The sequence below is a fragment of the Protopterus annectens genome, chromosome 5.part0 (genome assembly GCF_019279795.1).
Source record: "Protopterus annectens isolate FY-2018-M chromosome 5.part0, PAN1.0, whole genome shotgun sequence".
In the NCBI taxonomy this organism is placed as follows: Eukaryota; Metazoa; Chordata; order Ceratodontiformes; family Protopteridae; genus Protopterus; species Protopterus annectens.
The window spans coordinates 1347100265-1347118963 of record NC_056735.1 but is presented as its reverse complement, the minus strand read 5'-3'; the positions used below and the strand labels follow the sequence as shown (position 1 = coordinate 1347118963).

Genomic DNA, 18699 nt, shown 5'->3' with positions numbered 1-18699 from the left:
ACACACAAACACACAGGGTGCCAGTACTGACATGCATGGGTGCATGTCTGCACAGGTGTGCAGTGTTCGACTGTGCCAGATGGCTGTCCAAGGCTAGGCAATGGGTGTACCTTGGCATCAGGCCACATGACAATGGTTTGCATTGTGGCTTATGGATGTAGTGTCTGCATTTGCCCACACAGGCAGGTATTGTATCCCCCATCTGGTCACCTGGGTGACTATTGTGTGTGGCCAATGCTGTGCATCGCTTGCCATGTCTGTGTTCCTTTGTCCATGACATGGATGGTGTCTGGGATGTGCACACCTCCTACATGCATGTACAGTGACATGTGGAACTGTACCTGGGGTATCCGGCCCATGTTGTGAACACAGATTATCATCAGATGTGCCAGTCCTGACCACCTGTGGCAGGAGCTGGTAATGGCCAGCATCTTTAGCCTGCACCTACATGCAGTGCAGGCTATCAGCATTCCTTGGTGTCAGTGGCATCTGTCCATATGGGCATGTTGTCAGGCATGGTATGTCCATTGTGGGTCACGTGATGGCACCACAGGTGGTGCAGGTGTCCATTGGGGAACATGGGGGAGGTGCACTGTCTGCACGTATGTGCATATTGGACAGATGGACAGGGTGACATGCCCTGTGTTGCCCACTGCTGTCACTCCATAGTAACTATCAGTGGCCAATATGCAGTGCACTACCCACATATTGGCTGTTACCTAGGCATGTGTGTGTGTGTATGACACATGGGTTGAGAGTGTGCTTTGGGTAATACTGGGGTTGCTAACTGTGATTGCGTGGCCTTGATGTCACATGTCTGGGTATGGCTCTGCACCCTGGCCTCTCAGCCATATCACATGTGTTATCCCTGTACAGTGGACATTGTGATATATAGTATGGCCACCATTTAAGAAATATGCAAAACCCGCTCTACATTCACCACACAGTCACAACCACCTCTACACAGGATACGGGTTACAAACACACACTCACACACCTATCATGTTTGGGAGTAGAACCAGTAACTAACTAGTGCATTACACTACAGAACTATGCAGTAATAGTACGCACCATGGATATTACTGGAGTAGCCCTTGTCCAAAAGTGTATTTCACAATGACTGACATCAGCAGGATTGCCAAAGTAGGGCATTTGAAATGACTGTGAGAGACTAGCCTAAAATGCATTGCTCCCTTCACAGACAGCGACACACACAATACATACAGAACTGCCATGTGTGAGGATGGAACCCTACCATTGTTCTAATTCACATTACAGCAGTATGCAGTTACAGGACATTCTACGATGATTACTGGTCTACAACCTTTCCAGAGGTGTATTTCTATGTGCATGACATTGGCAGCCTTGCCAAAGGTGGGTATGTGAAATGTAAGGGGTGTGAGTACCCTGAAAGTATTACTCTCCACACAGTCAGACATACACGCATACACACACAGTTGGCAGGTCAGGGGTTAGAACTCCCAACTAACTCCTTATTCACACTATGGCCATACAATGTTACGGGATATACTACAGAGATTACTGGGCTACAGTCATCCCAAAGGTGTATTTCAAGGTGCGTGAGATCAGCAGCCTTGCCAAAGGTGGGTATTTACCACAAGCAAACAAAGGCACAAAGCAGACAAACTAGGTAAACGAAAACCAGGACTAGCTGTTCAGGCACAAAAAACCACACACTTTATTACGTTAGCGCTTTCGGAAAATACAGTGACTTTCCTTCCTCAGACAACAGCATATGCTTGCCAGCTTCAATAAATAGCAAGTCTTAATACCTAAATTAAACAATCACATAATTAGGAACCATCAAATCATTCCTTAAAGGTAAACAGGTTAAAATAATTGTTACAAGTCAATAACTTAAGAATGAAACACAACCCATATAGCAAAACGTTGTGAATAGACACAACCATTAATGCTATCATAAAGTTAAAATAAAACTTAAAAGATACTAAGGACACCAACACTTACACATCTGCTAAAAAGCAGAAAATAAATACATCAGAATGTAAAAAGTACAATATAGCTTAAGCTAAACCATTTAAAAACTGGGCAAAAGTTATATATAAGAAAAAATGTAAAAAAAAACACTACAAACATATTTTTTCTACCTTTTCAAAGCCAACTTTTTAAGGCAACATTTAATGGACACGGTCTCATTGAGACCAGGCATTAAATAAGATGCAGTCAAAATCTGCCATCTCAATTCTTCGATTTCAAGGGTAATCTGCCAAGGGCCACCCCTATCATCCTTATTAGTCTGGGTGAGAACTGAAAACTTAAAAGAATGGCCAGGATGATCATTAACATGCCTAGCTAAAGCATTCGTAAGGTCACGTTTGGTGATTGCATAATAGTGCTCATATATGCATTGTTTAAGCTTTCGCTCGGTTTTGCCGATGTAAAAGGCATTACAATCCTGGCATAGAGCACAATAAACTATTCCCATTGAGTCACAGGAAAAGTGACCTTGAATTTTAAACTGAACCCCCCTAATGTTGACCTGATAGGCTAGGTTCAGATGTTTACATTGGTGACAACACCCACACCTTACCATTCCTTTGGGCCTACAACTCTTACTTTTATTAGTATAATGGAGTAAAGATTTCAAATTCAACCCACGTCTGAAAGTAATAGTGGGTTGATCACCTAAAATCTTAGCTAAAAGAGGGTCTTCCATTAGTAGAACCCAATTTTTCGCCAAGGTAGCCCTAATAAAGGAGTGGTCAAGATTGTAGGTACAAAAAAACCTAATAGAATTTTCATTTTTGTTTTTATTTCTTGAATTCTCCAATGGGCAAACTAGTTCATCCGATTCGGACCCTTCCAATACAAAGGCTAGCAGAAGGGGTTTATAAAACCCACTTTGCCGCTTATTAATGACCTCAATCTCCAAAGATTGCACAAGTGGCAAGGGGTATCCCCTCTTTATAAACATTCCTTCCAGCAATTTACATTCTTCCAAGAAATCAGCTTCCTCAGAAACCATCCTAGCAGCCCTAACAAGCTGCCCCTTCACGACCCCCCTCTTTTGATGGTAAGGGTGACAACTTGAAAAGTGGAGAAAGGCATTGGAGTAGGTGGGTTTCCTGAAAATGTGACTTTTAAACTTTTTATTGACATAATCCTTAGAAGCCTGATAAAGTCCCGTTCATTGTCCTTTATATTGAACCCTCCTTTCTTCATTCTAACCCCTTCTTGACAGAAGGTACGGAAGTCCAATTCACAAATTTATGATTTTTGAAGGGGAACTTTTTGTTCAGAAATCAGGGGTAGCAATGGGCTCCCCTTGTGGTGGCAGTTTTGCCAATTGTATTATGGCCCAATGGGAGACCACCAAGTTATTTGAGGACCCCCTTTTTAAGCAAAATGTCGCCTGGTACACTAGGTACCAGGACGACATGTTTTTCCTTTGGAAAGGACCACAGGATGCTATTGGGGATTTTATTTTGTCTATTTCTAGCTTAACTGACTTTTTGGAATTTACGTACAGCATTGGGCTGGATTCTATCAGCTTCCTTGACATCTGTATCCAAAAGGATTATGTCAATAAAAAGTTTAAAAGTCACATTTTCAGGAAACCCACCTACTCCAATGCCTTTCTCCACTTTTCAAGTTGTCACCCTTACCATCAAAAGAGGGGGGTCGTGAAGGGGCAGCTTGTTAGGGCTGCTAGGATGGTTTCTGAGGAAGCTGATTTCTTGGAAGAATGTAAATTGCTGGAAGGAATGTTTATAAAGAGGGGATACCCCTTGCCACTTGTGCAATCTTTGGAGATTGAGGTCATTAATAAACGGCAAAGTGGGTTTTATAAACCCCTTCTGCTACCCTTTGTATTGAAGGGTCCGAATCGGATGAACTAGTTTGCCCATTGGAGAATTCAGAAATAAAAATGAAAATTCTATTAGGTTTTTTGTACCTACTTGACCACTCCTTTATTAGGGCTACCTTGGCGAAAATTGTTCTACTAATGGAAGACCATCTTTAGCTAAGATTTTAGGTGATCAACCCACTATTACTTTCAGACGTGGTTGAATTTGAAATCTTTACTTCATTATACTAATAAAAGTAAGAGTTGTAGGCCCAAAGGAATGGTAAGGTGTGTGTTGTCAATGTAAACATCTGAACCTAGCCTATCAGTCAACATTAGGGGTTCAGTTTAAAATTCAGGTCACTTTTCCTGTGACTCAATGAATAGTTTATTGTGCTCTATGCCAGGATTGTAATGCCTTTATCGGCAAAACCGAAAGCTTAAACAATGCATATATGACTATTATGCAATCACCAAACGTGACTCATTTAATGCTTTAGCTAGGCATGTTAATGATCATCCTGGCCATTCTTTTAAGTTTTCAGTTCTCACCCAGACTAATAAGGATGATAGGGGCCCTGGCATTACCTTGAAATCGAAGAATTGAGATGGCAGATTTTGACTGCATCTAATTTGATGCCTGGTCTCAATGAGACCGTGTCCATTAAATGTTGCCTTAAAAAGTTGGCTTTGAAAGGGTAGTAAATATGTTTGTAGTGGGTTTTTTTACATGTTTTCTTATATATAACTTTTGCCCAGTTTTTAAATGGTTTAGCTTAAGCTATATTGCACTTTTTACATTCTGATGTATTTATTTTCTGCTTTTTAGCAGATGTGTAAGTGTTGGTATCCTTAGTATCTTTTAAGTTTTATTTTAACTTTATGATAGCATTAATGGTTGTGTCTATTCACAACGTTTTGCTATATGGGTTGTGTTTCATTCTTAAGTTATTGACTTGTAACAATTATTTTAACCTGTTTACCTTTAAGGAATGATTTGATGGTTCCTAATTATGTGATTGTTTAATTTAGGTATTAAGACTTGCTATTTATTGAAGCTGGCAAGCATATGCTGTTGTTAAAGGTGGGTATTTGACTTGTAAGGGGTGTGGGTAGCCTAAAAAGCATTGCTCTCTACACAGTCAGACATGCACACAAACACAGACACACACACACACACACACAGTTGCCAGTTGCAGTTTATCACACTACAGCAGTACGCAGTTATGGGATGCGCTACAGAGTTTACTAGGCTACAGCCTTCCCAGGGGTGTATTTCTAGGTGTGTGACATCAGCAGCCTTGCCAAAGGTGAGTATACGAAATGTAATGGGTGTGAGTACCCTAAAAGCATTGCTCTCTACACAGTCAGACATGCACGCATACACACAAAGTTGGCAGGTCAGGGTTAGATCTCCCAACTAACTCCTTAATCACACTATGGCCATATGATGTTATAGGATGTGCTACAGAGATTACTGGGGTGCAATCATCCCCAAGGTGTATTTCAAGGTGCATGACATCAGCAGCCTTGCCAAAGATGGGTATTTGACTTGTAAGGGGTGTGAGTAGCCTAAAAAGCATTGCTCTATACACAGTCAGACATGCACCCAAACAGAGACACACTCACATGCAGTTGCCAGGTTTGGGGTTAGAACTCCTACTTAACTAGTTTATCACACTAGAGTGGTACACAGTTATGGGATGCACTACAGAGTTTTCTGGGCTACAGCCTTCCCAGGGGTGCTAGGGGTGTATTTCTAGGTGCGTGACATCAGCAGCCTTGCCAAAGGTGGGTATGTGAATTGTCAGGGGTGTGAGTGGCCTAAAAAGCATAGCTCTCTACACGGTCAGTGACAGACAGACACGCACACATATGCACACACGCACAGTTGCCACGTCTGGGGTTTGACCTCCTACCTAACTACATTATTACACTACAGCAGTATGCAGTTACTGCATGCGCTACTGAGATTACTGGGCTAAAGCTTTCCCAGGGGAGTATTTCTAGGTGGGTGACAGCAGCATTGCCAAAGGTGGGAATGTGAATAGTAAGGGGTGTGAGTAGCCTAAAAGGCATTTTTCTCTACACAGTCAGTGAGACAGACACACACACGAAGAGTGGCACACACTCACACACACAGTTGCCATGTCTGGGGTTAGAACTCCTACCTAACTAGTCTATCACACTACAGCAGTATGTAGTTATGGGACACGCCACGGAGATTACTGGCCTACAACTCTCCCAAAGGTGTATTTCACATTGGATAACCCCAGCAGGCTTGTCAGGGTACTGCTATGGAGTGACCAGTGTGTGCATGGCCCATAAACCATGCATGTAAGGGTGACACACCACAAGCAGCCACACATGGGGTCATATGTTACAGGTACACGTATAGGGCAACTAGCTGACTACGTCCTTGTACAGCCATGTTGCACAGCTGGCACATGGACCACATAGTCTGTGGTGCTGACAGGTACTGGTCGCTAGTAACTGCAGTGTGTGTGACATCTGCACCTGATGTGTTTGGGGCCCTTTGGCTGTGTGCTGGGTGGGACAGGCGTGAATGGCTCCTTGCCATGGTCACCCTCTTCCACACATCTATATCCATCTACCTTTGGCTTATTATGATGTGTTGTCCTTACATATATGTCTGTATTCCTATCCACTGTGTGTGCAAGGCATGAGTGGTGCATACTAACATATGTCTGCACTAACAATTGCAACCACTGGATGTGTCTGGTGCACTGGTGTTTGCATACATGGCCTTCATGAGTTTAAGTGTCTGAGCATGCCCAGTATGACTTTTCAGTATGTTGATGACTGGCATTGCCTTCATTTCTCTAAGTGTGTGAGCATGCCCAGTAAGGCTGTCTGTTTTGTATGTGTGGATCATGTCCAGTGGTTTGTACTGCACAGCTGACCTTTGTGCTGTACACCGAAAGGTGGCATGCTGTGTCTGCAGGGTATCCACCGATCATTTGGCATTGACTGCTGCAACATGTCTGCATAGAGGGGGGAACACCTGACTATTAATATGTTTCTACACAGGATGGGGGGGGGCGCACCTGACTGTTACTATATTTTTATGTAGGGCGGGGGGGGGGCACACCTGACAGTTGTACACATTTGCTAGGACTGTACTGGTATGTCTTGTAGTCCATTTCAGTCAGTAGTCTCCCCTATCATACTGGCTAAGCCATACCGGTGTACTACTGTTCTTATCTTTTGATTGCATACACATTAGTTTCTGACTTCCTAGCCGTCACAACTGACATCCCACTACCTGGCCTGATGTAGTCTGTCCGTGTAGAACTGGGTGGGAGTTACTCATACCCCTCATTCAGAGGCCATAGTACGGCATTTGTTTGTGTTTGTCTACACCTGTCCTGCTGGCTGTGACTGTTGTTGGGTATGTGACCCCTCCTCCTGACTGGCATGTGTGATTCCCTTATCTTGTGGGCATCCTAGTATTGAGGTTGGTGCTGCCTATGTCAGATGCACATAGTACACTGCCTACACATGGTTAGGCACAGGTAGTGTAATGTTTGGCATCCCTTTTACTGTATGTGTGAGTCAGAGAGAGGTGCTATTCCCTGGGTCCCTCCCATGTCAGAGTATGTGCTATGCATTGCTTCTTTGCCAGGGCCAAGGCATACTGGGCACACCTCCGTCTGCCTACTGGGGCAGGCTCAGGTTGTTCCTCCTCTGAGTCACTCTGTGCCTGTGCAGGCCTTGGCATTGGTGGGGGGCTATGTGGCCCTGCCCCTTGCTGCTCCTGCTACAGCTGTTTCTGCAGGATCATATTGTGTAGCATGGCACATACAAGGACGATTTGGGTGCATGTAGTTGGTGAGCACTGCAAGGCTCCACCAGATGTGCCCAGGTACTGGAATCGTGACATAAGCATCTCAAACATACGCTCTATTATGATTCTTGTTTGTGAGTGTGCATCATTATGGAGTTCTTGTTCGGGTGTGTGTGCATTTCTGATGGGTTTCATCAGCCACGGCTCCAGTGTGTATCCAGCATCCCCCACTTGGTGACTGTGTGGGATATCTCCACTGGCAAATTTCTGGTACAGCTGCGTCAGATGCCAGATGTGGGAATCGTGATAACTTCCAGGGCAGCCAGCACACACATTCAGTATTATGCCCTGGGCATCGGACATGACCTGGCAGTTGATGAAGGAGAAGCCCTTGCTGTTGATGTAGACCCTACCCTGCTTACTGGGTGGTGCTTTGATACGTATGTGCGTGCAGTCTATTGCACCCACTACCTCAGGGTATTCTGCTATTTGGTGGAAGAGACACATATTGCTGGCCAACGCCTCATGGGTGAGAGGGAAATATACGTGCTCACCGACATGTGCTACCATGACATCCAGGAAGTGGTGTAGTACCCTGGATGCTGATGCTTGTGAGATCCGCATCATATCCCCAGTTGGCCTTTAGAAGGTACCTGTAGCTAGTATTCTTATGCCTACACATACCTTTGTTTCCCCTGGGATGGGTTCCCCTCTGTTAGTTCTGTGTGTCAGGCATGGTTGGCCCAGCTCAACAATTTGCTGTAGGAGGTCTCTGTCCACCCTATAGCACTTCACTATCTCCAGCTCATGTAGCCCTTGGTAGGTTACCCTGGGTCTGTACACTCTTCTCCGTCTCCTCACTGTGGGTTGGTCGGCAGCTTTCCCATCCTCACCATCCTCAGCCTCTTCCACAAGTTGTATGGTAGCTATTGCAGCCCCTAACATTTTGCTGTTGTGAGTGTTAAAAGTTCCCCACTTGTTTACACTGGTGGTGTAGGGTGTGGGAAAAACTGGAGGGGTAGGTGTTTGCATAGTTTATAGTGGCGTTCTGGGCTGCGATGGCCTGCTGCCTGTGTAATTGGCTGGTTTCGATATGCTTCACCTGGCAGCGAACCTAGTACCCCTTGATTAGCTTCCTACTGCTGCTTTCCCTTCTCATTGCCCTTCTGTTTCATCCCAGGGGCATGCCGTGCAATCGGTGTACTCCAATGTGCACACTGCTGCTATTTCCTGGGTTCACTTCCTTCATCTTCCTGTAGATCCTGTTGCATGGCGCACACACCCGCTTACACTTTGTCGTAGGTGCTGGGCAGGTTTAGACACACCCCCTGGCTTTATTGTGCTAAGCTGGATGCAACCCTGAGCCACAGGGCTCCAATCCGCTGACAGTATGCCTGACACCCCCACCCATGATGTCACCTACCTCCTAGTCATGCACTCAGCTATTCATACTCTTACACTGTTGGGACCTGCCTCACATGCCTGGGAAAACCAGGATTCACTATCCTTCCCCTCATTTGCATAGTATTGCCTGCTAATGCATAATTACATGCGTCACACTGTGCCTCCCCCCTTAGCAACCACTATTCACTGGTCAGGTTGTTTTTTGCCTGCCATTGACTTGCATAGCGGAATACTGATTTTAGTTAGACTGCTTTTTTTAGGTTTATTTTCTTATTTCTCCACCGATCCCGTTTGCACGCCACTGCCCTATGCTCGGACATATCATAAAAGTTGCATTTTTTACATTTTGCATTGTTTGCAATGCCAATGGCCTTCTACTTGGCCATTGGCATGCTTCCTCAATAATATGCAGCCTTTATTTGGAGCTGTCATAGCTCCGTTTTGGATTTTGCAGTACTGTACTCGGTTACTAACCGAGTACATTTCTGCATATTATGCTAGTCCTGAACGCCCTGATTATTGCTTCCTGGATGACAGATTTACCTCATCTGCATGTTTTTTACCTGCAAATGGGGTAATTTGCATATGGGGCCTGGGAACGTGCAGCACTAGTGTTAGAGTGCTCGCGCACATCAAACGAGCATGCATGTGGATTGCTCGGCTGCCATATTGTCAAAATTTCCTCTTACACTAATGATGCACACCATGCAAGCTTTTGAGAATCTGGGGGAAGAAGAAATGACAAAACCTGAAACCCTTCCGAATACTTTGTTTTCTAACCCTATGACTTTTCAGGCAAGAGAGTGATATATTTCTTTAAGTTGTTTCAAATGGCTTATTGCAAGGCTGTAGAATGCATTTCTGCATTCAACAATGAGTCTAATCAGTATGGCATAAAGTGAGATAATAATCACCCTGGAATGACTAAAACAGCCTTTGGAATTAGATGGACTAGAGAATACACTTTTCTGATTTTGTCAGATGCACTTTGGTCAAGTTTAAATTATCTGCCATTGTTCTTAGATGTTTGATGATTATGGTGTCATTTTTATGATATAACAATTTATTTAGTAACCATAATTAATATCTTTTTGCCACATCTCATTATGCTATATTAATTGACATTAAAGACAAGGTCATAACTTCTGTACCAACTGTATATTTTTGTACACATCCTGGAGAATTTCTGGCATTGTTTTTTAAGAACAGTACTCACTTTTCTATTATTAACACATTTGATTATTCAGAACCATTTCCTGTTTTCATACTTGACAAAAACAGTCAATACAGAAGTAACCACAGTACAAACACTTTTGGGATGTCAGTGATTAATAGCCATCAGAATGGATAGGTAATGCCCAACCTGACTTATGTCCTGTAGTCCACTTAAGTTTTTGTGTTACCTGGTGAGTTATGTATGTAGAGACTGAGCTAAGATAAGTAGCATGCATCCTCAAACCTTCACCAAGTGCTGCTGCTGTTCCAAGAATACCCCAAGTTTAAAAGGTAAGATATTGTTCCATATCTAATAGAAATGGGTCTGTTTATTCATTGTTCTTAAACAGCTCATGTATCCATGCAGCTACAAAAACTCCACCTGTGATTTTAAACAAACAGGCTAATGAAGCATGTTGAATAATGCAACTTATGGCTGAAAGCTCAGGAAATAGATACTTATGTTCTCCACTCCACCTACATGATATATCACAGATGCTTGTTTTCCTGCCAGTATAAACCTGTTTGTAGTACTTCAAGTTGAGTAGCTGTAACTATACAATTTAAAGTGTACGGGTCACATTCAGAAGCATCTTTGTTAACAACTGATTTAATTTCCCATTATACTTATGTTAAAGTTGAGGTGGGTTTGCAAAAACTTAATTAGTGTGTTTTTTGATTTTTTTACTTTCACTGCTTAGGTTTTCTCTAAAAGCACACCCATAAAATAATGCTATAGTAGATACTGAAATTATTTACATATGACTACAAGGCATTATGAAAAATCAAGACTATGTTAACTCTTTAGAGGAGCTGCTTTTTACTTACAGTGGTTTCAGTACTACATCATCACATAGGTTCATAGGTTCATACTAGGCTATCTGCCCTGGGGCAATTATAAGCCTAGCCCAATTGTGTTTGGCTTACACCACCCCTTGATTTGAGTATACTGTGCCCTTTTTAAAGTTTAGTTTACTGTGCCTCTGTCTAATAGTGACACAGAAGTATTCCCCGGGACAAACCTACGATCCCCCATCCACTCATCAAGATTCTTCTTGAAGAGAGTCAGTGAGGTGCTCTGCCTAACATGAATTGGAATTCTATTCCAGAGCGAAGGGAGCCTCTGGGTTATGAATCTGTCCCTCCAGCATGTTCTATTTATTTCTGTGCTGAGGTTCAAGTCCCTTGAGCGCGTGGCTCTTAGGGATTTAGATTTACTGAGGTGGAGCATGTCCATTAATTCTGGGTTGGACATAACTTTATATGTCAGGCATAGATCGCCTCGAAGTAAGCGGTACGCAACTGAGTAGAGCTGGAGTTTTTTTAACCGAGCAGCATATGGCATCTGTTTGAGTCCCTTGATCCTCTTGGTGAGGTACTTTTGGGGTCTTTCTAATTGCTGCAGGTGTCGGGTAAGGTACATCCCAAAGGGGGCATTGTATTCTATGATGGGCCTGATGAGGGATGAATAAAGGGGCACAATTACCTCTCTTGATCTAGATGTGAATCCTTTCATGATGAGGTGGGCTATGTAGAAGGTCTTTCTAACCACTTTGGCAATGTGGTTGTCAAAGGAGAGATTGCTATCAACTTGGGTCCCCAGATCCCTAATTACTTTCTCTGTACTTAATGGGTTACCACCTATGTGGTAATTTGTGGGCACATTGTTTTTGACAAAGGGTATGACTATACACTTTTTGGCATTTAGCTTTAGACCATGGCTCTGGCACCAGTTATCCATCTCTGTGAGACCTTTTTGAAGGATGTTTGTGTCAGCTGGAGAGTCGATTATGGCACCCAGTTTGCAGTCATCTGCAAACTTGGTGAGCCATAGTCCTCCCACATTGGCCTGTACCTCAGAAAAGTAAATACTGAACAAGAGAGGTCCCAGGACAGAACCTTGTGGGACGCCACTTGTGACCGGTTTCGAGTCTGACATGGCTCCAGCAACTCTGACTCTGTGGGTTCTGTCTTTGAGCCAGTTCGCAACCATCTTGTGACATAGGGGTTTATATTTAGGCTGGATAGCTTATCTATGATGCCCGAGTGGGGTATTGTGTCAAATGCCTTTGCGAGGTCCAGATATGCTGTGTGGACTACCTCCCCTTCATCTATGGCCTTGGTGACTGTTTCAAAGAAGTCGACCAGGTTCAAAAGGCAGGATCTGCCCTCGACAAAGCCAAATTGGGTAGGACCTAGTGTCTGTAGGTCCCCAATGTCTTTGTTTATGAGTTCCATGATGATCCTCTCCATAGCCTTGCAGACTAGGCTAGTCAGGCTTATGGGGTGATAGTTTCCAGGGTCCGTAGAGGCGCCACCTTTGTGGAGTGGGACCACTGTTGCTGTACGCCATTCTTTGGGCACATATCCTGTAGTGAGGCTGAGATTGTACAGCAGATTTACTTGAGGGATTTGTTCTTCTTGAAGTTCATGTAGGACACAACCTGGGATGCCATCTGGTCGCATGGAAGCAGTGTTTTTTGCTTTGGAGAGGGCAGCCTTCACCTAACCATCAGAGATGTTTGGGAAGCTGCACTTTGCCAGGATATATACTTGCTCTTTTGGGGGGGAGGGGGTGGAGAAGTTTGCACTGAACCTGTCTGCCAGGATATTGGCGATGTCTGTGGGTTCAGTGTATTTTTTGTCGTTTAGAATCAACTCAGAACAAGTCTGGAAGTTGCATCCCAGGTTCCTAACATAACTGAAAAAAGCCTTATGATTGTCCTTAGTGTCCTGTGCAATTTTTCTCTCGAAGCTGGCCTTGGAGGATTTTATGAGGGATCGTAATTTTTTGCTAGTACTGATCATAGATGCCTTCCCTTTTAGGGATTTTGCTCTATCATATAGTATCTTCCTCCTTCTGTTGTACAGTTTATTTATGGCTGGGGTCCACCAGACTGGACGCCTGCCTTTGGATGATTGGGTCTTGATTTTGTTTGGGATAGCATGATCCATGCATTCCTGGAGATGTCCGTGGAATGCGCTTATATAGGATTCTGCAGTTTGGGCCGTAGTTTCCACTGGCCCTGGGGCCTTGAAGGATTCCACTTCGGTTTTGAGAAGTGTGAAGTTCACTTTTGAGAAGTTTTTCACTGTGGTTTTCTGGGCTGGGGGTGGGGTCAGGATGTGGATATCCAGCTAAATTAATTTATGGTCTGATCTTACCAATGAGGGATATACTTCTGGTATGGAGCATAGAGTCCCCATGTTGGTAATGATCAGGTCTAGTATGTTATCCCCTCTTGTGGGAGTGGTGACTAGTTGTTCCATAGCATTTGAGTTTATAAATTCCAGGAACCTTTGGGCTAAGGTGCTGGGGCTTGAGTAATGCTCCCAGTCTATGTTTGGGTAGTTGAAGTCACCCAATATAATGGTGTTCGGAGAGATCTTCATGTTCTCCAATGTTTTCAGGAAAGCCGAGTGGGATTCCTGACTTTGAGAGGGTGGTCTGTAGGATGCTATAAACTGAAAAGCAGTCTTGCCCACTGTCAGTTGCACATGGATGGTCTCTGATACTTCGTGCAATGCCACTAACCTGGAGGTGTGGATATCCTTGATAAATATGGAAACTCCCCCTTCTTTTGTGGTTCAGTCCGGGTTTTGGGGCCGAAAAGCATGATATGAGGTATAACCTGGTAGTGCTGGGGTGCTCTCTGGAGCCTTTTACCAGGTTTCTGTCACTGCACAGATATCGATGCTCTCCATACTGAGGAGAGCTTCGAGTGCTATTTTTTAAAGTGAGATGCTCCACCTGCAAGAACTGTTTGACAAGTATCTTTCTAGGAGGTAAGAAACTTCTGCTGATGCATTTAGCCTACACATTAATTTAGCTAATGAGGCATTGTGGGTATAGTATTTCATGGTGTCACAGCAGGGATTTTCAGCTCTAAGAAAAAAAATCTAGGGGTGATCATTATCATCAAAATAAAATGCAAAAGCAAGACACTATTTGCATAACAAAAATGTACAATTTGACACCATGTATGGTAAGGACGTTATACCAAATTCCAAAGGTTTGTTACTTACATTTGCTCCAGAAAATGAAAAATAACATTTTAAATACTGCTTCTGAATTATACCTTTCTTGATTAACAAGTTCAGAAATTTTATAAGAAATGCAGCAAATAAATGCCCTCTTCTGCATCATTGTCAGTTAACAAATTCAGTAATTTTGAAGAAATGCAGTAGTTAAATTCTAATTTGTTTTATATATATTCTTTTCCAGATGCAATCTTGGATAAGAAACACTGACCCTTGTTTAGTTATTCGTTTCATGTTTACATCACAGTATAATAGTTGTCTTAGAACTCTGCTGCTGGGAATTTGCAGGCAAATTGCATTTAACTACAAGAAGGCAGTCAAAAGTTACTGGCAAGACATTCATGAACTTAAAGTGAATTTTGCAAGCCTATTAACAGCTGCATCAAAGCAACAGCCTTTGGTTCTAGTTCTGGACGGCATAGACCAAATTTCAAATGAAGACAATGCAAGAACTATGTGGTGGCTTCCAGACCGGCTGTCACCTTCTGTCAAAGTGATTATTTCTACCTCTACTAGGAAGCATGGAATTTTAAATAAATTTAAAAATCTGTACAAGGATTCACCATGGTTTCTTGAAGTCAAGCCTCAGCAAAAGGAATGTATACAGATGTTTACTAAATGTCTTTCAGCTGTTGGCAGAAAAATTACATCAGGTCAACAAATATATGTCAATGAAGGAATAAAACAGAGCTTGTTACCTTTATATGTCCACTTATTGTACAAAGAAACAAAGTGCTGGAGGTCTTATGAGGACATTGATGAGCAGTGTTTGGGAAGGAGTGTTCATGAAAACATTGAGAGGCTGTTTCATAAACTGGAAAAAAACTATGGATTCCTGCTGGTCTCAAAATTCTTAAGCTATATAACATTGTCAAAATCAGGAATCAGTGAAGCAGAGCTGGTGGATGTTTTGTCAATGGATGATAAAATTTTACTTCAGTTCTCTGACCCAAAGAAAATCCCAAATATTTTGAGAGTACCGGACTGGGTAATAGAAAGTTTGCTCTTTGATCTTGAAGTCTGCTTGGTTAAAGGAATATATATGGGGTACCAGTTGTTATCCTGGACAAACAGGCATTTTCCATTTGTAGTCTGGAAACTTTATTTAACAGAAATGGACACTGTGGTTGAAATGCATAATGTTTTGGCCAGCTACTTCTCTGGACAGTGGGCTTATGGAAGACCAAAGCCACTTGTCAGTATAGGAAATTGCACTCTAACTGAAAAACAGATAAGTACCCAACAAGTACCAGAGCAGAATTCTTTTTACAAGATTTATGTTGATAGACAGCAACCTTCACAACCATGGGTTTTTAATTTGCATTTTGCAAACCAAGATTCTGTTTTTGTTAATATGCGCAAAGTGATTGAGTTTCCTTTTCATTTAAAGGAATGTGGAAGAGCAGAAGACCTTTTTAAGAATGTGCTGACATTATTTTGCTATTATGAAGCAATGGTAAAAGCTGGTTGCTTATATCAGCTGCTGTTTGAAATCGAAGAGGCATGTCAACTGACCTGCAGGAAGGAGCTGTGTGTTCTAAGTGACATTATTAGGAAATCAAGTTGCATATTACAAAACTCCCCTGATAAGTTATCAATGGTCCTCCAATCATACCTGCTTCCAGTTGTTGACACCTGTCCAAACTTGATAAACCTGTTCAAGGAAGCAGATCAGAATGAATTCAAGACATCTGTTGTGTGTGTTCTTCACTCTCCATTAACTCTAATCTCCTGCATGTACACCACCCTGTGTGCGATTGCCGAACCATCTTTAGTAAGTGGCATTGTGGAAACAGAGTCATTAATTATTGTCACCCTAAAGAATGGTACACTGTATACATTAGGTGATACAGAGACCACAACAATCAAGTGCAGTAACTTGAAAGAGGACACCATCTCAGTTGTGAAAATGTCTAGTGATGGAAAATACCTTTTACTTTCCACTGGAAAAAACAAGTTATTAATATTTGACTGCACTTCATCTGCGTTTCTACATAACATGGAGTTTACTAAAGCTGTGGTGGAAGTGACAGAAATTCTACAGCCCATTAAAGGCTTTGGCCTTTGTGGCACTGATGTCTTTGTTTGGTTTGAAAGTGCTAACCTTGTCAAAGTTTTCAATATAACATCAGCAGAAATAGTTAAGCAATTATCCTGTCTTCATGAAGTTACTGCTTTTTCACATTCCTTAGACAAAAAATATATATTTATTGGTCAACAACAAAATGTTATTTCTGTCTTTGAAAGTGATAAGTCACTTCCTTTGGTTTCTATCTGTGAAGAAATTAGTGAAGGTTTTATTCATTCAATTTTTTGTGAATCGGTTCATGCAATGTATATAATAGGCAGCAAAGGTAATGTCAGTGTTTGGGACATAACTAATATTCTTACACCGCAGCATACAGAGGAAGTACATAAAACTGGGGAATATTATGATGATGTAGTCTCCACAGAACACGTTTTGGAACAAAAAATTCTTCTAGTTTGCAAAACTGCATCCATAGAAATATGGGATACAGTAGATGGCATAATATTAGATAGGTTCAAAGGACCTAGAAACAGTACATTTCTTAATGCCATATTGTCAAGTAATTGTGAGTTTATAATAGCTGGTTGTCAGAATTGTATGCCACTTCTAGTATGGAAAAGACAGACTGGGCAGTGTGTGCTGATATTGGATCATAACTTTGGAGAAATAACAATGTTCACTAAATGCATCAGCCAAACCAGCTTGGTTGCAGTAACATCAAAAGGTTTTCTTCTGGTGTGGAATTCAGAACTAATTGACCATGCTTCCAGTATGGGGAGGACAGCTAAATCAATAAGCATTATCCTTGTACCACTGTATAGTAAGCATTTTTACACAGGTGATGGCACAAATGTAATCTATAAATGGAGCAAGATCAGTTTTAAGATAGACACTTCTTTTGAGCATGAAGACCTTGTGGAAAATGTAGCAGTCACATGGACTGAGGAATACCTTGTGACATCAGACATCTCAGGAGATCTATATGTCTGGAGAACAGCAAATGGGGAAAATATGCACCGTATCCAAAGCAGCCATGTGCATCAGTTATTAATAACACCAAACAGTCATTTTGTAGTATCACTCTGTGAAAACAGTACATCAAAGGTTTGGAAATTAACTACAGGGCATACTGTATGCAACATACGTGCATATTTGAAACAAGCAATTGTAACACCAGAAAGTACCTTTGTTGTTGGCTTATATGATGGTGCTCTTTTGGCTGTAAGCCTATGGTCAGGACGTATCACTAAAAGATTTTCTTGTGACAGATGGGTCATTGCTTTTCAGTCTTTGCTGGACTACCCAGAGTTTATCATTTTGATTACCTCGGACAAAATCCTTTATACGTGGAATGTAGCAGAAGAAACAATTTGCCAACAAGTTCAGTTATCAAACAGCTTTGTAGATCAGTTGAGAGTTTTTCAGAGCTCTGGAGATGGGGCTGTCCTTGTGTCAGTTTTAGATAAATCCATCAATATTTTGCATACTGTTCACAAGAGGGTTTGTGTCTTAACAGTAGAAGATACAGTATTATCTTATAAACTAACCAAAACTGGAGAGTTTATAATTTACATATGTTATGGTACACAACTTAACTGTTACTGTGATTTTCATTCAAATCCAGTTCTAAATGTAGTACAGATCTCTAATGGTAAAAATGTTGCACGACATTTTTTGGGCAAACCTCCATCTGCCATGGAGATTTCAGAAGATGGTGTATACATTTTTGTTGGTTTTGAAGATGGTACAATTGGGTCTTATGTGATAGTTGGTACCAATGAAGACAGGTTCAAAATGAAAGAAAATCTTGGGTTACTGGAAAATAAAGATCACACCTACAGAAAGCTAGGACAGTACTCATGCAAAAAGTCACCAAACATTGTGTGGACAGAGAATGGAAGTGAAATGCTAGATACCCAAGTTTAACCTTGTTGCACAGAAGATTACATAATATATGTATTTTAGTAATAATGGTTTAGTCATATACTGCATTTACTGAGCAGTTCTTGTTTACATTGCTTTTCATTCCTTGCAGGATTATCCACACATTTACACTCCAGGCCTCTTTAATACAATAAGCAGATGACTCCATACTCATGTGCACATCTGACAACATGGCACATCTCCAAAAAATTGCACAAGAAGCTTTAACAGTCACTGAAACATTGGCTTTATAACTCACAACTCAACCCCCGCCCCCCCAAAAAAAAGAAACACTTACCTCCTTACTGAACCATTCTTGCTTTCTTTGTTTTATCTTTGCAAACTTCCTCAATTCTTTTTCTCATTCTACACAGACATTTCCCTTTATTATAGTCTACAGGACCTCTACTCCTATTTTTTCTCCTCTTTTATATAAAAAAAAGAAGTTAT

General features: G+C 41.9%; 1 protein-coding gene across 1 annotated transcript in view; it reads left to right on the top strand.

The window, feature by feature from the left end:
- Window positions 1-18462, top strand: part of LOC122802367 (NACHT and WD repeat domain-containing protein 2-like) — a 309247-nt gene extending 290785 nt beyond the window's left edge. Inside the window, exon 10 of the mRNA XM_044072001.1 lies at window positions 14482-18462. Coding sequence (XP_043927936.1) covers window positions 14482-18252 — 3771 coding nt within the window. The 3' untranslated portion in view covers window positions 18253-18462. The remainder of the gene's footprint in view (window positions 1-14481) is intronic.
- The last annotated feature ends 237 nt before the right edge of the window (window positions 18463-18699 follow it).